Source organism: Rutilus rutilus (genome assembly GCF_951802725.1).
Source record: "Rutilus rutilus genome assembly, chromosome: 16".
Lineage (NCBI taxonomy): Eukaryota > Metazoa > Chordata > Actinopteri > Cypriniformes > Leuciscidae > Rutilus > Rutilus rutilus.
Window position 1 is genome coordinate 29,399,614 of NC_140224.1, and position 23,880 is coordinate 29,423,493.

Here is a 23,880-nt window from a genome sequence, read left to right on the forward strand (position 1 = left end):
GTGTTTTGATACTCGGTCCAATCCACTTTCAACAGCGTTTCTCAGAAATCGCTTACTGCACCTTTAAAATAAGCGCAGAGAATGCAAAAGAAAGTTTGTCCGAACATGATCATACATACAGAGGTCTTTTTTATTTTGGAAAGAAAAAAAATCTCTCTTTTTTGGAGAGAAAAACACCTTGTTTTTCTCAAGCTGACTAAATTATTCTTCAAACAGAGCAACAAATTGTCTCACTATGGCCTCTCAACAGTTAGGACCACCAGCTGACTGGTGAGTGACAGGTGATGGGCAGCTGAATCTACGGCTAAGGTGGGCTGCCTCACTGGAGGTGGTCTTAAGAATATCTGCTGAAATGCCTGCAGGCCACATATAAATTGCAGTGATGCAGAAAGGATTTTGATATGACTTGTAGAGAAATCATGAAATGAGGAATCTTTTGACTCTGTACACATTTAAGAGACACTGCATTCTCACTGCATGTGCTTGAATCCTTCTGAAATGAGACTGATGGTCTAAATAAGGATAAAAAGATAAAACATTCAGTGTTATTTATGTGGGCAGAAGCTCACAGAATTATTGTCACATTCAGTGTAAATTTACACACATTTTTAACAATCCCCTTCTTGCCAATGCAACTTAATCACAATTAACTATATAGGAGCTATAGTCCTTGTTTTCTTTAAGGCGGTTTTTATGTAATTATGTACATTTATATAAATACACTACTGTTATTTTGTTAGAAGTTTATACTTTTATTCAGCAAGGATTCAATTGATCAAAAGTGACAGTAAAGACTTTTACATTGTTACAAAAAAAATACATATTTCAAATAAATGCTGTTCTTTTGGCGTTTATATTCGTCAAAGAATCCTGGAAAAAATGTATCACGTCTATCAATTATTAAGCAGCAAAATTGTTTTTAACATTGATGACAATAAGAAATGTTTCTTGAGCACCAAATCAGCATATTAAAATGATTTCCGAAAAATCATGTGACACTGAAGACTGGGACTTAAGGGACTTCTATTTAAAAAAAATATATATATATATTTCACAAAATATGTTTTAAAAAATATACAATGTGATAAATACAACACACAATGAATGATAAATTATCTTAATGCCATGAATGTCTGTGTATCATATTCCTTGCTTTACATGGATACTTTGCACCACTTGTATCAATAGATTATAATGGAATGTCAGAAGATGCAGACATGAAGCCTAAGCATGGGATGAACTTTGACCTTTCATCTGACCCAGGCCCCATGCTGAATGTAAAGCTTGTTTGGCTTGTTGACAGAACAGCATGCGTGCACACAGCAAAGGCAAATGCACTAGCCTGTTTAACTCCTTCTTGCTCTTTGGTATGTGTGCTATGACGTGGGAGAGATATTTAATAGTCTCTTGGCATTCATCATAACATCATAGACAGAGCATGTTCATTCTCTGTATTCCACTAATATATACACACGCTGGATTGCAGAGTACCGACAGGCTTACAAACCAACTTTGTTAGCACACAAAGGCCTAGTGGCAAAACATGCATCATACATGTCATACCCAACGTACATTCCCAGACATACAGCATTCTTACACACACACACACACACACACACACACACACACACACACACACACACACACACACACACACACACACACACACACACACACACACACACACACACACACACACACACACACACACACACACACACACACACACACACACACACACACACACACACACATTGGATGCTTATGTACATAGACATGATTGTTAGATGAGCATACATTCATACCCAAACATGCAAAAATATACAGTCATTCACAAACAAACTGTGAACAAACATTGTTTAACATAATCACACAACTGGGACACACACTCTCATCGCCATGTCACAAGTAGTTGCCAGCCTGTCTACCCATGAAAGCAGAACAGTTGCATAAGTTCCCTGTATCTGTTTAACAATGATACAATTTGTCTTATGACCAAAATAACGCTTTCAAATGGTTTTACTGTCAGCATACAGCCCTCATTATGGAGCCCCTAAAGGGATATGGTGGTGGAAAATATATATATATATTTAAATATATAAATATATATACTTTTTTTTTTTTGCAAGCGAAATCAAAGTTTCTTGGGACAACACAAAACATTTGCAAGAGAACACAAAAACATTGACTTATAATTTTTACGCCCGTCTCATATTTTTTTCCATCACCATGTAGGGGGCCTCCGTACTTCTTAAAGTCAGCATGAATAAAAACCGTCTAACTTATTTGAATGTACTTTTAGGCATTTACATTTAATCATTTAGCTGACGCTTTTATTCAAAGCGAACGTTCTTTCAATCCTAAATTAGCGCATTGAGAATGTCAGAATGTGTGTCTGAATATTGTATCCAGTGAAGACAGTGGCAGTGATTATAATGGCTTCTAGTTGTTTTTGACGTGACATAATGCTCACATCCAGTGTAGGCAACCCATACACAAAAGAAATATATTTTCTGGATATGTTTTGGAATATATGCAAATATTTGAAATTGGCCCAATAAATATATTTCATACTTATATTTCATATATTTTTGTTATATTTCAGAATATATTTCAATGTATTTTTTTCTGTACGGGTCCCCAAAAGTGTCAAAAATATATGTGGCATATATTCCAAATACATTGAAATATATTCTGAAATATAACAAAAATATATGAAATATAAGTATGAAATATATTTATTGGGCCAATTTCAAATATTTGCATATATTCCAAAACATATCCAGAAAATATTTTTCAAATATAATTCTTTTGTGTATGGGAAATATCAGCCATTAAAGGGTTAGTTCACCCAAAGACTGTACTCGCACTCAAGTCCTCCTAGGTGTATATGACTTTCTTCTTTCAGCCAAACACAGTCAGAGTTAAAAATATCCTGGCTCTTCCAAGCTTTATGATGGGAGTGAATGGTACCATTTTTTTAAGCCCCCCCCAAAAAGCACACCCATCCATCATAAAAGTAATCCATATGGCTCCAGGTGGTTAATAAAGGCCTTCTGAAGCGAAGCGATGACTTTTTGTAAGAAAAATATCCATAATTATAACATTATAAACTGTAATCACTAGCTTCCGGTAACGTCCGTCCACACATTCATGAGAGAGTCGAGTTCCGGCGTATGACATATGACGATTGGCATAAGCTTAGGTGAGAGTGGACGCCTCTCGCAGTTCAAACAAATAGGGCTGGGCAACAAACTCAAGCTTTTCTGACATTTTTTAAAACTTCTCGTTTTAGACTTCTAATTCGTGACCGGTGTTTTGTTTTACTCTGTCCTCTTCTGCGCCTCCGCGTTCATCAATACATCATGCGTCGGGTCAGAGGTCACTCTTCCGCCGGAACTAGACTCGCGTATACGCCCGTTACCGGAAGCCAGTGATTAGGGTTTAAAAAGTTATAAAGAAATTTCTTTCTTACAAAAACACACCGCTTTGCTTCAGAAGGCCGTTATTAACCCGTGGAGCCTTATGGATTAGTTTCATGATGTATGGATGTGCTTTTTTGGGCTTAAAAAAAATTAGTACCATTCACTCCCATTATAAAGCTATACAACTATATTGTGTTTGGCTGAAAGAAGAAAGCCATCTGAGTAAATTATGGGATAATTTTTGGGTGAACTAACCCTTTAAAGTGACTGAATGCCAGTAGGAGGGGCCTGTGGTTTGATGATTCATTGTTATTCGCTCTGCTGGCGATGTATGCAAATATATTTACCCGTCTGATGTCACAGACCTCGCAATATCAAAACAAGACTTTTTTTTTGGAGCCTGATTGAAGAAATGCTTTGTTTATAATGAGGAGATTTTAAGCTATAAAACTTGCAGGATGTTTTAATACAAAGACTTTTGATATGTCAAAAAATCAAGGCAAATTTGATTTCTCATGTCATGACGACTTTAAGCTGAAAACAGTGAAATCAAACTTGACAGTTTGTAGTTTTTTTATGGAATATCGCAGTTTATTATAAATGATTTATCCACACACATTATTATTTTATTTAAAACTCATGTGCTCTCATAATCTTTCATCAAAAACATCTTTCGCTCCCCCTTACAACTGACATCTCATCAAATCCTGCCCTACATTTTTCTCATTCAAGAACTCATATGCGTCACAACAGAAAATGTGAAGTTTGTAATTTTATAAGTTAACAATTTATACTGTAATACTATTACACATTGCCTAAAACAGCCCCTATCTGTTTGTACAACCAATGGCAGACAGAAATAGTGAAAATCTATTTGAAAAAGAGTATTTTTTTGCACATTTCAGTTGTATTTAATGGTTGCAGCCATCACTAAAGTAATGCTTCAATAAGCCTCTGTTGAAAGAGGAAATGTGTGTGTGATGCGCACATCAGCATTACAAATCTGTGTAGTTTCTTAGTGTAACTTTCCACAAAGACAATTAAAACTTTTTCTTTGTTTTGCTCAAAGCCTATAATAATCTTATTGAGGTGTCAATCAAATGACAATTGAGCGTTTTTCCTTTTTTTCTCCCATAGATTTGCACATAGTCTTTTGTCGATACATCTCACTGCATGGCTTTGCCTAGTGAACTGTTTTCTCTCTCTCTCTCTCTCTATCAGAAGAAGGTGCAGTAATGAAACGGTCCGTTCTCTCACTAGTCTGTTAATTACTTCTCTATTTATTTAGCCGTTGTGCTGTGGTGATGGGAGGCCCTGGGGATTGTCTGACTCCCATGCTAAATAGCCTGCATTCCAATCCCTTGATGCCCAGGCTAATACCATCCTCACTTTCATCTCCACGGCCTGGCAAATTAGCACCCATCTGACTCCCCATAGTGAAAAATAAGGGTATAAAGGGTCGCATAGCATCCAGGAGGAATGTTCTGAACACTGAAATATCTGTTATATACTCATACACTGTGATTTGACAGTTTTCTGCTAGGTAATGTTTCAGCCATAAACCGTGATCCTCAAAAAATCCTGTCTGATAAAATGATTTATCTTAAAAAAAAAAAAAAAAAAAAAAAACTTAAACAAATCTCAACCTGTACACTGAAAAAAATGATTCATTGAATTTAATCAATTTTTTTATCGTAAGTGGTTGCACACAATTGATTTTAGCTACATTTAAACAAGTGCATTAAGTTGAACTAAAATTGATTAAGTTCAACTTAATGCATTTGTTTAAATGTAGCTAAAATCAATTGTGTGCAACCATTTACGATAAAAAAAATGATTAAATTCAACGAATCTTTTTTTTTTCAGTGTATTTTTGTATTGTTTCCAGTTTCAAAACAAGAACAAGTCCATGAAATAAAGGGGGAAAACAGGTAATGGCATTTTTCTTTCTTGTTTTAAGTATAAATGTTGTGATGTGGTATATATATAATAGAATATATATATTTTGTCTCAAGTAAATTGATCTTTACTGTATATTTTTGGGGTATTTTTACTAGGAAAAAATGAGCTGATAACTTTTTTTTTTTTACAGTGTGTGCGTATAGTTTAGCATGCTAACCCATGCCACCCTTCACAATCACTCAGTGTACAATCACAAAGGCAGCAGGAACACTAGCTTTTTCTCCTGTCTTTGGATCTGTTTCTTTTTGCATTTACCATAGTTGCTTAAAATGTCACATGGCACAAATCTGATCCCAGGTCAGCATTTCATCATCAAACTGTTCCCTGTAAGAGGGCCTCTCATTCTGGCCTTTTGCTGTTGTGAGAGCAATAGCTGAAGTCTGTTCATCTACATAAGAATGCTGCCCACTTCACAGAGGAAAGAGGAGGGCCGCACAAACTGATGAAAACTTTTCCTGTTCCCCCAAGCCCTTTCATTCCTCTCTCTCCTTTTTCTCAAGACTTGGCTCAAGATGTTTCACACACACTCAGAAATAAAACCTTCTTAAAACGTGGCGTTTGAACATGTATAACACATGCTTATAAAACAAGGTCAGAACTGGAAAGTACAGACACAGCTTGTCAAACTTGATTTTAAAGACCATGATATCCATCATGCTTCCCCCAAGATAATGTTATCTCTGAGACAGCCGCATGCTTAAATATTTAGTAATGCATTGGAATGCAGAAAAAAAAGCCTGCCCACTTTTTTGACTCATGTCATCGCTTAGGGGTTATTGAGTGTGTGTATTTGTTTTATGAGGGCAGAATGTCTTAAAATGTAGTAGCCTAAGTTTGGTTTAGGGTTATGAAGTGCACCTTGGCTAGTTGTCACACAAGAAAATTGCCTATATCTCAGTAACTACCCAGCTAACAAAAGTGTTCATATATGTTAACGTTCTCACTCTGTTATGAAAACGTTTTTTCTTAATGTTTTCTGAACATTCAAAAATAATGTTTTTTTTTTGTGCTAACATTTTGATGACGTTATTAAAGACCAGATCAATTTAAATCAATGTCACATTAACGTTACTAGAATAACGTTTGTTCATAACTTTAAGAGAACATCGCCAGAACGTTAGCCCCATTCGAATGTCCAATTACATATTTTGCATATTCTCGCTATGGCATATTGTCACAAACTGTCATTTTAATGGGAATGTTTCATTTAAAAAGTGTAACAACTAGGCTCTAGCCCCTGCCTGGCTTTTCCCATACAAAGAGTCTGTAGAATTCATAATGACTTTAATGTAAGAAAAACGTTGTGAATGGGAGCTCCTCCTCAACCTCAAGTATACTGTATGTTGTGTACAAGTTTGAGAGAGAGAGAGTGAGAGAGAGAGATAGAGTGAGTGCTGGTTTCTCCTCCCATTGGCGACTTCGCACGATGGCAATGTTGAGCAGTGTAGGGTTGATCATGATCATGTGACTGACAGACAGCTTTGGGAGAGAACGGCACTGAACACAGAAACATCAGGCGCGACTAAAGGAGTTTCCACAGCGCGAGAGATAGAGCCTACAAGTGAACATCGCCCCTGCTTTAAAACCGTTATTCAAGTGAAACACATCGACGGTCGGTGAAAAAGTCCTGGGAGGAGAAGAAGCTGTTTTCAACAGCCTGGATAGAGGTTTGGTGTGGTGGCTATAAAACATACTCTGTAGAAGAGGAGAGACGAACAAATCTCAGCGGGCATGCGGGAGTTTTTGGAGTTATTTGACTGCAAACATTCTACAAACAAATAAGAACTTTCGCGCAGATTCGTTTCGTTAATTGCGTCATCAGTTTTTTTTAAACGGATGATTGAGGGTGATACAAAGTTGGAACTTTGTGTTTGAAAAGTAGCAACATCGGGTCAAAAGTTTGGAATAAAACGGAAAACATATCAAAAACCCCTCCGTTTGCGTTTTTGTGGGGGGCTGTCGTGTTTTTCCAAAACTCAACGCATTTTTTTTTTTAGCTTTTTTTTTTTTTGGGGCAATATTTTAAACATGGTTGGGGAAATGGAAACGAAGGAGAAGCCTAAGCCGACTCCTGATTATCTGATGCAGCTCATGAATGACAAGAAACTGATGAGCAGCCTGCCAAACTTCTGTGGCATTTTCAACCATCTCGAGCGACTGTTAGATGAAGGTGAGAGTTCTGGTATTTTATCAAAAGAACGAATGAATGTGTTTGGAAGAACTGCGGATGCTCGCAGATGTAGGCTATCCTAAAAATGTCAGTGTTGTTATTTTTCTGTTTCAGTGTTGTTGTACAAAATCTCTTAAATTTGTTGTAAAAATATCTTTTGATCACTTTTATTCATTCCAGTGATTCGAGTTTTTTATTTTATTTTTATTCGTCATCCGATTAATTTAGTAAGTAGCCTACACTTAGCAAGTAACACTGTGTTGTTACGCCAATGGGTGGCGACAAGTGCATATGATTATGAGTGAGTCTTTGAATCATTCACTCCTGATTCGTTGAAAGCATCAAGTCTTATGATACTTACTTATGCTAATCTACTATGAGACTATGGACCTAAGTGTTTATGCATCGTTCATTCATGTTTTCCTATAGAACACAAACAGCACATTTGTCGTCTATGCTGGAAAAAGCTATGACAAATCATGCAATATTAGAGAGTCAAAGTAATTTCTACACATCATTTCTCTCTTCTTTATTCTGAACAAGATTAGCTCTGTGCTGCCTCAAAACAACGACTTGTTCGGTGAAGGAAGTGTGTTCTTTCAATTGATCCAACAAATGAAATTATTCCTCACAGCTCTTACTTTAAAGCGGTTTAGTCAGTATTTGAAACCAGGAAAGCATTCACAAGGAAGGGACTTTGATGAACGAAAGATAGATGTCTCCATTGAAGCAAACGACAGTGATTTGTTCGAGGACATGGCTTGTTTAAAAAAAAAAAAGATTAGATCATGAACGAAAGAACACATTTGCTGATCACTACAGAAGGTTATTCATTCTTTCAGACTGTAATAATGACCATGTTCTGATTTTTAACAGGCTTCAGAAACATTTCAGACAGTATAATTTATTCCCTAAATGACCATTCTTTTTTTTTTTTTTTGCTCAAATGAATCAGTTACATGACCTGGAAATGTCTTTAATCTTATCCAAACACACTGAGATATTTTGCAGCAAGCTTATTAAATCAGCACAGATGCATTCAATTACAAAATATCATACCGGGCCATGACGCAGTTGGATGATACTCCGATTTAGGGAACTGGTGGCTGTAATCGAGACTAACCTACTTGTTTGCTTTGTGAATTTAGAGGTATGGCTATTTTTAACACGTACTACAGTGGCACGACATCTGTCTAGGCTCTCCAGACCTGGGTGGTATCGTAAAATAAGTTTTGTTCTTAAAGTGAAAAGCTTGAGTTTGCTCAGAGTTGACACTTCCAACATATTCAAACGCTGCAGAACGCATATAGTTTTCCTCTGAGAATGCAGGGGAAGCTAAGGATGTGATAACAGAATCACTTCTCTCTTTCTCTTTCTCCTTCTCATTCTAATCAGCCCATGGCCCTGGTTTATTTCATTCACAGTTTATTGCTGATAATCCAGTGTAATAATATGAATGTTATCACTGCAATACTTCCATGGAGAGAAGGGTGATCTGTTAGATTTATATATAGAGTATCTTGCAATCCATATTAGAGTGGATTTCGTCTGTCTGCTTCATTGGTACACTGAAATCTCTCTAGATTCATCATAGCTCACCCATAGCTTGTGGCGTATTGAAGGATGTGTCATAAATAAACTCACAAAACTTGAGGGTTTTCAGTTCCTCTGTTTAGAGCTAATTTAGCCTTATCTGTTCTCTTCAGCTGATCAAATCACAAACTGTTTGGAGCTCTTGAAATGTTGATTGTCATGTGGAATTACAAAGTTTAGCTTTCTTTAATCTAGCTTTCTCCGCACAATCACAGTTTCTGAATCACCCACTACATTTTGTATAGCTTTAGTGTCTCATATATTTCCCTTAAATGAGGATCCCAGTTCTGTCAGGCTATTTTAAAGAGGTTACTGTATAATAAGCTTGGTATTTTGCTTGAGCACAGGCTATTTTTTCCAACACACTCATTGGATTTTATGATGCCAGAGAACTCCATTGTTTGGGTTTGCAGTTTTCAAATGTGTTAATTTTTTACCTAAAATTCATGGCATCCTGACAGTTTCTAGTTGCTCTTATAGGTTTATCTCTGCATTATTTAAAATGTAGGCTACTGTTTATAGCAGTTGTTCTTGCGTGCATTGTCTGTAGTGTTCTAAATTAACACAACCTGTTACACATAATATTTTATAACCCATATTATTTAATATTGTGCTCTCTTATGGGTATTGTAAATCTCCAGTGTTGGTTTTCCAAGTGCTGCTCTTTTTCTTCTCACTTATTTTGAGTTCCCTCTGAGGAACATAGTATACAGTATATTCTGCTGGTATGCAGCTAATTGAATTATTTGAGTAATTATGCCATCATTGAAGGAAAATATCTGGGAGCGAATCCAGAAGTAGTGTTGAACCTCTCTTTGAAAACACTGGCTTTTCTTTATCTGATTTAGATATAAAAAGAGACTTCGGAGCCCCAGGGGGCCTACTAGTGATTCAAAGATGAAATTGTTGCAAAATGTGCTTTTTTGTTCTTTTTACTGCAACTGTTCTGTTGCCTCTTATTATTGCGTAATATAAATAATATTGGGCTCGCGTTAACAACATTGCTCAAATGTTATTGTTGGAGGCACTTTCAATAAATGGGGTACAAAATATGGCCATTTTAACTTTTTTTTCAATAAATGGTCAGCAAAAGAAAGTTCTTATCCTTCAGAAAACCTTCCACCTCATAAGGTCAAATAAATAGTATTTTATTAGAGGTTTTGTAAGAGTATAAAGTTGCTGCCATAAATATACAATCAACTTGGATGTTTAAGTCATTTCAACTTAAATTACATTTATTGACTTAAAAATGCTTAACTTATTTTGATGTGTTAAATCAATGTAAAAACATATGCTGTCATAACTATTGATTATATATATTTTTTTACAGTGCATAAAATGAAGAAATGTATTCGTTTGATTGTGTTTTCGTGTAATACTTTGGGTAAAGTTTGCATCCCATTTATAAAGTGCCTTGATTTTCTTTTCTTTTTTTCTGGTGGGGTATCTTTTAATGCTTGTATTTAAGTCTGTCACTTAAATTAGTAATTTACGTTTTCTAAATGTCTCCATAGCATAATGTATTTCCTAAAGGGGTAAAAGTTTGAATTTTCACTAGTGCCTCTTGACCTCTGATTGTCCTCACATTATGGTCTTCTCGGTTAAACTGTGAAGCGTGGTGCTCTGGTCACCCTGTCCAAACATAGAGTGGCACATGAGCAGTGAAGAGACGCCTCTCTGACCTATATGCATCATATGACCGTGACAAGGGCACACACAGAGTGGAGTGGAGCAAAGATCACATGATTCTTCATGAGTCTGTCATCACTTCATGACTGTTAGAAGTGCTGAATGTTCCACAGATAGAGATCAAGTGAATGTGTGTGTGTGTGTGTGTGTGTGTGAGAGAGTATCGGGTATTCCAGGAAACATTTTGTCACATATAATTGTGTCCATGTATCTATTATTTAACAAGTTCATGATTGTTCCATATATTCATGCTCCCCTGAAATGCCTTTCAGTATGAATGTGTGTGAGTGAGTGTAGTTAAATGACCTTTTTGACTCAATACATGTGACATCCATGGTCTTTGATTTTGACTGCATTAAGCTATTACCTCCTTAGCCAGATCCCGTGACACAGACAGAGCGAGATGCTGAAAGTCCCGGGGGATCAGGGTTTGGGGTGAGGGCAGCAGGTGAATGAAAAAGGCTTAAATCACTGTTCAACCAAATGAAAAGTTCCATTAGGGTGTCGCACCAGTTATTATATTTAGCATCAGAAAATGTTGCAATTAGAAAACGTTTTATTAATAAAGCAATATTTTATTACATTTACACTACTGTTCAAAAGTTTGGGCTCAGTTCGATTTTTAAAAAATTATTTTATTCAGCAAGGATGCATTCAATCGATCAAAATATCTATATATTTTTTTACATTGTTACAAAAATATATTTCCCATAAATTATGTTCTTTTGATATTTCTATTCATCAAAGAATCCTGAATTTTTTTTTATCATGGTTTCTACAAAAATATTAAGCAGCCAACTGTTTTCAACATTGATGATAATAAGAAATGTTACCAAATCAGCATATTTGAATGATTTCGGAAGGATCACGTGACAATGGTTGCAAAATTGTAATAAATTACATTTGACAAATATATTAAAATATTAAACCATTCATTTAAATTGTAATAATATTTCACAATATTACTGTTTTTAGTATTTTTTGATCAAATAAATGCAAATAAATGGTGCAAAAAAGAGACTTCTTTCTTTTTTTCTTTCCTTTTTAACGCCATGCCAGGTTCTTTGGCTATGTTAATGGCGAGAGCCAGGTTTAGCTATTAAAAAATAAAAAAATGTTTTTAAAGGGGTGGTATAATGCCCTTTTCACAAGGTAAAGTAAATCTCTGATGTCCCCAGAGTGTGTATGTGAAGTTTTACCTCAAAATACCTCACAGATATTTTTATATAGCATGTTAAATGTCACTTTTTGAGGGTGAGCAAAAACGCCTCGTTTTGTGTGTGTCCCTTTAAATGCAAATGAGCTGCTGCTCCCGGCACAGGGGGCGGAGCTACAACATCTCTTGTCCTTAGCAGCTTTAATTACCTCACACAGAAATGCACTGAAAATTTCAAAAACTTTTAGCTTTTATGTTCAAATCGGAGTCAGAAAGATGGAGAGACTCAAGAAGAAGTGACAACATGTAGACAACATTCCTGACTGGTTAGTTGATGAATTTATGTAGCTTATGTGTAGTTATCTTCTAGTCTTTGATTAGTAAATTCTGTCTTGATAATATATAAATTGTGTTCAGGGGGAGGGGTTTATGTAAATATTGGGGTTGGTGATGTCACTAACCCGGGAGGAATGTCGTGTAGTCCATACCAGCCGTTTGTTGTAGTCCTTAAAAAGCAATTTCTTTAAAAGAAAATATCTCTCTTTGCTTTGAACTTGAACGTCGTAACTTTGCAGATGTTGTTTATGCTCAAGCAGCAACATTACACACTAACTAAAGTTAGAAATGTGAAATCATAATCAAGATTTAAGATTCTTTTTCTTTTTTTTTTCTTTAAAAACCTTAAGGATAAATTTGGATTTATTTGGTTAAAAACCTTTTCAATAGTTAAACAGAATAAAACGTTCCTCAAAGTGGTAGAAGTATTACATATGTGTTTAATGGACAATGGAATCTGACATGAGGAAAAATGTATGTGCAAGTCTTGAGTGTTATATCCAGCATTGTATGCAAATGACTTGATCCCAGCGATTATTAAAAGGGAATATATGTTTTGTCCCAACATTTTGGTATTTTGTTGTTTAAGCACTGATCCCATTCCAAATCCCATTCCGAATGTCATTTATTTTCGGGTGTATACATTTCATTTTGGTCTCAGATCTGTGAAAGGCACAGCATTTTACTGACAGCACTGTCTGGAGACTTACCGACCTCAAACTTTTGACCGGTAGTTGTTATATTTTATTATATTTATATTTTTCAAGACATGATTTTATCCATCAGGAATTTATTGCATCATAAAAAGTGGTCACTTTGACAAGTGGTTTAAAAATAAGAGGGTTTAGTGATGCCTGCTGAAAAGTCGTTTCAGAGGTCAGCACAAGTTCTTACATTTAGATTAAAGATGACAAATGTTTTTTCTGTGGAATAACAATCATAATTGGCCTCAGTTGATTTTCTTTCCCAGAGAAAAGCTAAATAAATACTTTTGTAAATAATTGAACATATCTGGATTTTTGCTAGGGAGTTTTAGAGGTGAATCTCAAACAATATTGGGGAAAAATAGTTTTAATGATGTTTAAATCTGACTAGATCTGACTCATTGGCTTTTCTGAGTGAAACTGCTTTGTTTGGCAGTGGCAGACATGACCTTGAGCTATAAAGTGACAGTCATAATGTCGTTTTCAGGTCAAATCTTAGCTTTTGTGTCAAGCCTCGAGTCTCGTGTGTTTGTGAAAGTGCTTTTCAGATGTTTGTGTGTGTGTCTGTTTTTCTTTGTCTCCCTTTTGGCCGTTTTCTTTGATAAGATAAATGTTGATTATCAAGCGTGTCAGTGATCTCATCAGTCTCCTGCTCTTTCCAGGCAGCTTAGCTTGCATCTGTAAATACTCAATACTTATCCCACCCTTAACTGCCAGTTTGCCCTGCAGTCGTCTTGACACCACCAGACAATTCCTCTGTCTCTCTCAACCTAAACTCAATCAGCAATCATCCAATCACAATAGCACATTACTGCTGACCTACACAATCAGAGTGATAAGCGCAAGCTGCACATTCAAATTTCCTGATTGCTAGGAGAATCAAGATGACCTTGATTGGAAATTCAGTCATGTACATGTACTCAACCCTCGTGTAGTTCCAAATCTGTGTACTGTTTTTCTTATAGTCAAAATAAGCATTTGAACCATCTTAATTTATATTAATCATTACAAAATTCAGTTTATATGTATATGTTTTGAAGTCATTTGATAGTTTTGATGAACAGATCAAATGTTTAGTCTATATTTTCAGAAAATCCTGCACTCCGCTGTACCTTTTGAGTGATTTATGGTGCCTTTCAAGTGCTTCAGGTGTCAGATTGGATGTCAATGACATCATCAGAGCTCATTGGTCCTTGTGGCACATCACATGGTCAGCCATCATTGACATAATGCTTGATTTAAGAGCTATGGCAGAAGGCATGATTTTCAGTGAAACATGGCTTAAATTTGTGTCTGTTCGTCATGCATGGCTTTCGCAATTAAATAATGACAGATTTTTTTTTATGCATTCAACACAGCAAGCATTCAAAATGCTGTTAATTAGAATCATTTATGCATGTTGCATTTTTAAGTCATTAATCGTTGGTTAAAATGACGGTAGTTGCAGTTGAAACAGATCTGCTTTCACCACAGGTATTTGGTCTGAAGCCGAATGTGATTTAGTTTGAAGATATATTGTCAGAGCAAAGGGAAATATTGTTCTTTCATGTACACATTTGTTTTTACACTGTCACAGCCTGACAATTGCAGTAACTGTGGCGTCTGCTCTCTGTGTGAAAACGGAGGAGGAGTCGGACCGTTTCCTGGCAGTCGACGATTATCCAGATGGTTTCACGGTTTGCGGTCTACTCTTTCATCCCTCTTGCAACCTTTTCTAGCTTTTATTTTATATTATTATTTTTTTTAACCTTTTTATCATGTTTCCTCTGTTCATCTCAGCGTCTCTCATCTCTCCCACACTGCCACAGATGGTCAACTCGCTGTCTGTGTGTTAGAGACTGAAATAATCTGTTTCTGTTCCAAAGTCTTAAAACTCTCTGGTGCCTGACTAAGAATCAGTGTATATTTAATTAAATAAAATGATTTTATCTAAGACTTTGATAAATCAGTGGGGAACTTATAATCATTGCAGAAATATGATGAATGTGATGAATTAGGAATGGGCACAATAGGCGAATAAAACAGTATTTTGAAATATTACATTTTAATTAGAGCTGGACAATATATTGAAAATATACATATCATGATAAGCATTTCCTAATGGCTTACTATAACTGAATGATTTTAATACTTCAAAAGGTCTAAGTTTTAGGTAGACGCAGACAGCAGAGAATAGACTGGACACATGACTGTGACATACGTGTGATATGCTTAATGTTATTAAGCGCAATAAGCGAAGTACACATGCACTCATGAAGCCGCCTCTCGGACAGTGCGTAATCACGATTTCAACTCTTCTGCAGTTTATATGGCCAAAAGTATGTTAGAATGCCCATCTTGGTGAGTTTTCACGTAAACACAGTCAGTTATGTCAGTCACAGTCAATGGAGTAAACAGTTACACAGAAAGAAAGTGCACATGTAACAACATATTGGATCCATGCAGCTCTTAAAGTGACAGCAGCCTAATAAACCTTCAATCTGTGTGCTTAATGTTAATCAAACAACAATAGACAAAGAGAAAATCTCTCATGGAATAACTTTTGTAGCTTTAATAAAAATCAGTGTATATTGAATTCATACAGAGAAGCTTGGTGTTAAATTTCTGTTGCTAAACATTATGTCCAACCTGAAGCCCTGAACCCCCCTTGGTTTACACTGACATTAAAATGACACTTACTTTTATGTAATGCTACAGTAAAATACTGCTGTTTACTTTCGGAAGTTGTAGGGATGCTTTCTTCTCACAAAAAGAATGTGAAAAATGTATGTTGGTAACTTGGTTATAGGGAATGTCAAGGTACTTCACGCAGTGTTGCATTATGGGATGTGGGCGCCATGTTTGCAGGCATGATCTCTGTTTACCTTTTCGCCGCCCATTGCTATGACATGTAATAGTGGGTGTGTTTGGCTAAAACGAGGTAAAATTGAAGAAGAACGGAAGAAATTGAAAGAAAAAGAGAAGGGACCCTATCGGGAGAAACTAAATGCCACTGCCAAAAACGTTATTTGGACAAACTGTCCGCGATAAACAACATTGATCCATATTATTTAGCAGCCCAAGACTGGATTAACGTTACAGATCCAGACGCACTAACGTTACCTCCGCTCACAAATCTGGACATCGTTAACCTTGTTTTTGAATTGAGTGCGTACACTTTGCAGGAGTTTAAGAGCTATACGTTACATCCCTTCAAAATAGACTGATGTATCTTTGCCCATCCCAGTTTATGTGTAACGTTACTTAGTCTTTGTGGATGCAATCACATAGACTGTAAAAAAATAGTGCAATCAGTAGAAAAACAGATACAAGCCACTTAATGTATTTATTAAGCAGTTATATAAAACCTTGATTCACAAACATTTTAAAAAGGCATGTAAAGAGATGTACAGAATATCAAAACAAATTGTTAATTGAAAACAAAATAAATATAATTTATTTGATTCATGCAATGTGGCCTGGCTTTATCGTCTGCTAACATGAACCACAAAATCAACATAATTCATCAACTATCCTACAAGTCATCAAGGAATATACAATACAAAACCTCTAGCTTTGTACAACTTTTAACAAACGTTTTTACAAACCAGTTGATTTAGCAATCACTGCACAACACTTGTATTTAAATAGAATTTATTTTACACACTTAAAGGTGCAATGTGTAAAATGTATGAGTATCTTTTTTTCAGAAATCCATTATAATATACATAACTATGGTTTGATTGGTGTAGAAAGACCTTACAAAATGAACCGTTATGTTTTTATTTCTTTAGAAGGAGCCATTTCTATCTACACACACCGCGAGTCACCTTACATGTTAAGTCGCCATTTTGCGCCACCATGTTTCTACAGTAGCCCTAAACGGACAAACTTCTCTACAGAGCGCGCTTCGTCACTCTGTTGTTTTTGCTGCTTCTTCGTTGGTGTTTTTAGAGGCAATTTGCACCATCACTACATTGAATACGCACGACGAAGTAGTAGTAATAACGAAGTACGATTGTAATTAGTGAAATTTTAACAAATGGAGGATCACACGTATCATTTTGCACAAGAGCCGACAAAGAGGCAGTCTTCAGATAAAACGATGCAGCCAGGCGAAGTCGGGACATACGACGGCATAAATCCCGTATTAAAGGGTTAGTTCACCCAAAAATGTACTTGCGTACTTGGTTGATATTTCTGTCAAGTATTTGAATTGACAACCTTCCTTAAATGATTCATTCATAGTGTTGTTTTTCTTGTTATCTCCACTTCTGTTGTTTCTATGAATTTGTGTGTGTGTGTATGTGCACACATCTTTTCAAACCTTATGTAATGGCACACACTATGAAGCAGTGTTTGGTTGAGTAAACGCTTTGTCTTTATCCAGCGTCCAGCATGGTCTGGAGACCGCCAGCTCTCGCAGGCAACAACACTTTTGTTCACTAAACGACCAAAGAATGTGTCTGACATCTCACATTAAATCACGCTTGGTTTTCTGCCAGCACATATCTCTGCGTTCCAATTCTTAGGTTTATAAAGTCAAAAGTTTCAGAAAGTCTAAAAACTGCGTCCAAATTTGCCTGTTTGAAAGTTATCATATAGGTGCAAACTTTCCATGGCTGACACTGAAAGTGTGAAAAATACTAAAGTTGTCAGAAGAAGTAATTTAAACCAGACGCATGACAGTGTGCCATTAGTAAATAACAGCAACTGAGTAGGTTATCCGTAGCGCTGTGTGTTTAGAGTGCAGGATCTGCTGGCATTATGGAGGTGATATTTATGTCTCTGTGATGTAGTTGTTGCTCGCTCACAGCCATACCAGACCAAGTGTATCATACTGTAGTATTGGACAGACTCAGATGACAGCAAGCAAACACAAACTGTAATCAGAGTCGTCTTGCTTTCTCTCTCTCTCTCTCTCTCTCTCTCTCTCTCTCTCTCTCTCTCTCTCTCTCTCTCTCTCTCTCTCTCTCTCTCTCTCTCTCTCTCTCTCTCTCTCTCTCTCTCTCTCTCTCTCTCTCTCTCTCTCTCTCTGTCACACACACACGTAAATGATGGTCTGCAGCAGCAGTAGGAAGGACTATCTCACTGTCTGTGTATGTTGTGGTTGGCAGTGTTGACCAGTCGCCTCTAATGTTTGTTTTTAGTGCACTTGAAGCTTGTGCTAATAACAGCCAAACTGGGGGTGGATAATTATATGTCTTGTGTCACCTCAGCTGTTCTTCAGACAAAATACATATGGTTAAAACAGATAGTATTTATTTTAAATTTTGCATTTCTATTTATGCATTTGTTCTGTATTTTTATTTTAAATATGAGGAATTACCATCTCAACCAAAAAGTGATTGCTTCCATATAGGTCCAAAATGTTTTCACATTGATATTTACCAATTGAACACAAATAAGATTGATTTTCATATTAGTATTGATCGTTTTCATTTGCACCAATATATAACCCAATATGTCAACATTATTTATCAATATATTAATAATAATATATGGAAATAGCATGCAAAGAATTCTGTTAAAATATTTGTGTGATGCAAGCAAATCATTGAATTTTGAATCTATTCTTTTGAAATGTTTTTCTCCTGAATTTTAAAAACATATAGGCCTGGTTCCACAGACAGGGCTTAGATTAAGCCAGGATTAGGCCTTAGTTAAATTAGGACATTTAAGTAGCTTTTATAAATGTGCCTCAGAAAAAACATTACTGGTGTGCATCAAAATCAATGGCACTGACATATTTTAAGATATGCCATTGCAAGTTGCTTTCAATTAAGTCAGCTCAAACATGCATTTTGGTCTGGGACTAGCTTAAGCCTGGTCTGTGAAACCGGGCACTAATGACAGGTATAGTTCTCCCAAAAAAAATGAAAATTCTGTCATTTACTCACCCTCATGTTGTTCCAAATCCATGAGACTTTCGTTCATACATTTAGAACACAAATGAAGATATTTTTTAATATTCTCTCATCATTTTTGTCCATCCATTAAAAGTCCCTGCAACCAAAGATTTAATGCATCAAAAAGTTCATCCATATCCAAATGAATTGAGCTTTTTAATACAAGTCATCTGAAGAGACACGATCACTTTATATAAGAAACAGATCTCATTTAGGTCATTTTGGTTCCGAAGATGAAGTAAGGGTGAGTAAATGATGGCAGAATTTTCATTTTTGTGTGAACTATCCTATCCCTTCGACTTAATGGGCAAACAAAAAACATTAAAATTTAGATGGGAATATTGTATTTATCGCCCAGCCCTCGTGACTCATGGGATAAATCATACTTAATCCAAAGTGTCGAGACTGTTGGAATGTTAAGCCGCAGAGTCGCACAAAACCCAATATAAACTTCTGACTGACTGTTTAATCCCCTTTCAACACTCAATGTAAAGTGACCAATTATACCAATTTCATGAGTAAGTCCCAGAATGTGTAAATTAATCGGCTTTGAGCAGTTTGAGCTGATGTTTGGATTTGTGCTTCATTGTGGGACCTCAAATGGCTGGTTTTACTCGGAGGGTTTATTTAATCAGCTTTATTCTGAATGATAGCATATGAACAGATGAAACCAGTCCTAATGTGACAGTGCAGTCTGGATTCATTTAAAACATTGTAAATCAGAAAACGCTGTGTCTCATGGCAGGGATCGAACACATGGTTAGATGGGGCAGTGCCAAGAGCATGTGTTGCATGTAATTGAGTGTAAATGTGCTTACATGCCTGCGTTCACTTATGTAAGTCATATGAAAACAATCCTGTTCATCTTTGGGAGGGGGTGGTGGTGTCAGTGGAGTTCAGAAGACCACATCCTGCTGAGTACGGTTGAGTTATTGCTTATGAGATCTTGTTGAGGTTCTCTGCTTTACTCTGGGAGGATCCTATGGGACCCCAACAAGCTACAGCTAGCTCAGATCAGGGTTATATTTAGGTCATTTTAATCTGTAGGCCTGGGCCTTGCTTTGATGTTGTTATTTTGAACCATATTGTACATCGGTGTAAATCCATTCTAATATACTGCTGCTTCTTCCCAATATCCTCTAAAGAGCTTTAGTTAAAAAATAATTATTGCTTCAGTCTTTTAAGCTGGTCTCTTTGGAATTCCTCGGTTTGGACCAGCAAGCATTCAAAAGGCTGGTGTCTGATTCACTCTTTGTGAATGCACATCATGTTGCGCTAGCTCCTCCATGGCTGGCTGGGCTCTCATGCCCTTTGGGAGTTGTTTTTATATGTAAATAGTTGCATGAACTCATCAAGACTTCTGCAAGTCATTTTTAACACAAACAAAAACAAAACTTTTCTTTGTTTTTAAAGATAGATGAGGCAACTTTTATGGATTAAGCCTCCAAATAATTGTTTTTTTAATGTGTCTGTTTGACAGAAATTGGACGGGTACGGAAGGACATGTACAATGACACTATGAACGGCACAGATAAAAGGACTTCCGAGCTCCCAGATGCTGTGGGGCCCATTGCACAACTCCAAGAGAAACTCTATGTGCCTGTAAAAGAATTCCCAGACGTAAGTATTACTTCACTGCTATTGTAACGTTTTTAGAAATGTTTAGTTAGTAGCTACACTGTCAGGAAAAAAAGTCAAAAAAATTAGCTTGTTAGTGGGGCAGTACCCTTAAAAGTACACCTTTTGTATGCCATCTTACCCTAAAGAACACATACCTTAATGCCGGGTTCAGATTACACGATAGCGGCCCGATTTTGGCGCGATCTGTTTGAGGTAGGGTGTCGTGGTGGTGATTCGTAAACAACACACACGTCACATCAAAGCTCTTCTGTACACATCTTTCAAACATGGTGAAACAAAAGAGAGACGATGGTATTGTTGCTGCTAGGTGGAATTATGCAATGGAGGAAAGAAAGGTTTGTGGAGATATGGCAACAGTCCTACTGCCTTTATAATGTTTTTTTGAGGGACTACCAGGACAGAGTGAAAAAAGATAAATGCCGGCCAATGATAGCGGAGCCGCTTCAGCAACCCGGTATGTACGTGGCTTCTGAAACCATTGTTTGTTTACGCTCTTGTTTCCGGAAGTCAGTCGCTAGTTCCGCCTTCTTGATGACATCACGCACATTGTTAAAGACGACAAGTGATGATTGGTCGGGAAGTAACGTGTAGTCTGACATGTTTCTTGTCCACGACACAAAAATTTAGGAGTCAAAATGGCATAATCTGACAGTGACTATCATAACAGACAAAAATATTGTGTAGTCTAAACCTGAGATAAGATACTAATAGGTACAGTTAAGGTACTAACATGCACACCTAATATATTGATGGACAGTCTTTAGGGGTTGATAAGATACAAATCTGTCTCATTAAGGCTACTGCACAGAAACAATCTGTTGTACCCCTAAAGATTTATTTCTGACAGTGTATGTTTTCTACAGAATCAACACATTTAATGCCAATGGTTTGTAAAGGCAGCAAGTGAAAAGTAGAAAACCATTTCTGACACTAATGACTCCCGGAATTGCAAAAATAATGTTTGGCCCTGTCCCAAATGCTGCCCAAAGTCCTTGCTGTTTTCTTCCAACTCATAGACTGTCGAGTAGCAGTTTACTGTTGAATCTCCATCAGTGTGGGCATGTTTATGCAACATTAAGGTCAATAAAGCTGCTTTATAGAAGATTATTATTTTGATAAGATCATTGCCACTTCATGGTATTACTGGAAAAGTAATGTACCGAAACTGCCATTTTTACCTCCTGAAAATGTTTGAGGGATTAAAATGCACCCTGACTAGTGCATGTAAATAAAGAGAGAGACAAGTCTTTGTGTTAACACATGTTTTTTTTAGATTACTCAAATGACAGAAAATTGGTAATTTGTCCATGAAAGCACATTTATTTCAAGCCTATAATCACAGGTGGATCCTCTGGAGGGGGGGGGGGGGTTTGCACGTTGATTGTTTTACCTTAGACGTCGACTCAGGGGAGCATGAGAAGCCTGCAGCAGATTGATCCAATTAACTCGTCTCTACCAGGACAACAATAATCAAATGATTATAATTAGCATGGTAAATATTGCTTAATACTGCAATCCTAGGCATTGTTTGACTCACAGCCTGTGTTTCTAATTTGAATACATCGTGACTTTCAAATCTCGATGCAAGGGCAGCTTTCACACTCTTCTCAGAGAACATAATTTATGCAGAAACGGTCATCAGGCCCGAGAGTGGGTTACGCGAGGAGTCCGATCTGAAACATTTGTATATGAACTGAACAAAGTGTTGGGATGTACGTTTTCACAGTGGGCGATTATCTGGCTCGTTTGATCTTGAACAGGTTTAGGGTTGAGACTGAGTTTAAGGAGATGTTAAGTAGACGGAGGAGTGTTTCTGGCTGTCAGCTCTCACGATTCTGCCATTTTAAAGAGCTGATAAGAGTGATAGCGGGGTCAGGGTTAATCGAGTTTGAATGTGAGATGCGTTACTGGGGCTTCTCTCTTATCTCTCGTTTAGTTATAATTAACCTCTGTGAATTGTACTCTATATTAGGGTGAAACCCAACCAACTACTGACAGCACTTGAGCAAGTGTGCAAAATTAACTTGTTTGAAAAATTATGTAGAGAAATTGGAACTCACAAAATGTAAAACATCTCATTCTGATGCTGTTCTTGCGTCAAGTAAACACATTTTGAAGAAAGAAAAGCTTTTGAATAGATTAGCCTGATGGATGACAAAACACAGGAACTTCCGATTTGATGTCTGGTGTCTAGTGTATTAAAATGTGATACATTTTGACAACCTGCTCAGAATTTCCCATTGTTGAGTGACTCATTGAGGTCACAAATTCATAAAGCAACAAAGTCATTTGGAGTAGCACACCGCAAGCACCAATAGGTCTGGTTCATGTGCAATATTATCCAGTTATTGTGATTAATCAGGCTCAACAACAGGGATTTTTCAGGCCTATGAGAGCTTTAATTGCCTGGCCAACATTTTCTCTGGTCCACTTCAAAATAAGGTACATTTTATTATTTGGCGAGATGTTTTTAAATAAATGTACAAAAATATGTTGCTGAAATAAATTTTTTTTTTTTTTTTTTTGACAAAATTGATTCATATAAAGATTGTTTGTTTTTAAATTTCAGTATAGCTGGAAATTTTACAATTTCAAATAATTAAAATGAACAAACTACACAAGTACTTTAGCTAGAATAGTGGCATATTGTGCAATACATTATTGATTTTGTTATTATCAAATATTTCTATTGATGCTTCCTAGAATATTCTTGACAATTCAATATAGCTGTCAACCAGCTAGAGTTGCCTTTAATCAACATTCAATTCAATTTTCAGTGTTCACGTCACAGAAAATCGCAAGTTTGCAAGGTTTTCGACAAATGTACATGATTAGCAAATGTAAGATACTGTTATTCCCTGTTTTTTTTTTTCTTTGTTGCTTTGCCTCTACCTTTTTTCCTCTTTACACTTTGTTGGCCGTTGTCTTTTAAAGATCAGTCGGGGCCCAACAAATCTTATCTATTTGCAGCCATCAATCATCAGGCTTGTTTTGAGAGTGACTTTGCTCCCCTGTAATAGAACCAGAATTCCGATAATCCCGTCAGGGTTACCACCATCCCACAATCAGTGCCAAGTGCGGGTGAGAGACAAGCAGGTCACTGGCCTTTCTGTCCTCCGTCGCCTTTTGGAGAGAATGATCTGGAACATTATCCCTGCCTGCATAGTCTGTGTGAAAACAAATGTGGACTTTGATGAGGAGATGGGAGGGGTGGGGAATGATGATTAGATTTCTATTCTGCATGCTCTCACTGTTTCTATGTAAAGACCATTCAGAATGATTCTCAGGCCGTCGCCTCAGTCTGTCATCCTCTTCC

General features: G+C 36.7%; 1 protein-coding gene across 6 annotated transcripts in view; it reads left to right on the forward strand.

The window, feature by feature from the left end:
* Window positions 1–6,744: 6,744 nt before the first annotated feature.
* Window positions 6,745–23,880, forward strand: part of qki2 (QKI, KH domain containing, RNA binding 2) — a 38,073-nt gene continuing 20,937 nt past the window's right edge. For all 6 annotated transcript variants that reach the window (XM_084434917.1, XM_084434918.1, XM_084434919.1 and 3 more), the window contains exons 1-2: window positions 6,745–7,557; window positions 20,404–20,543. In XM_084434917.1, coding sequence (XP_084291043.1) covers window positions 7,416–7,557; window positions 20,404–20,543 — 282 coding nt within the window. In that variant the 5' untranslated portion in view covers window positions 6,745–7,415. The remainder of the gene's footprint in view (window positions 7,558–20,403; window positions 20,544–23,880) is intronic.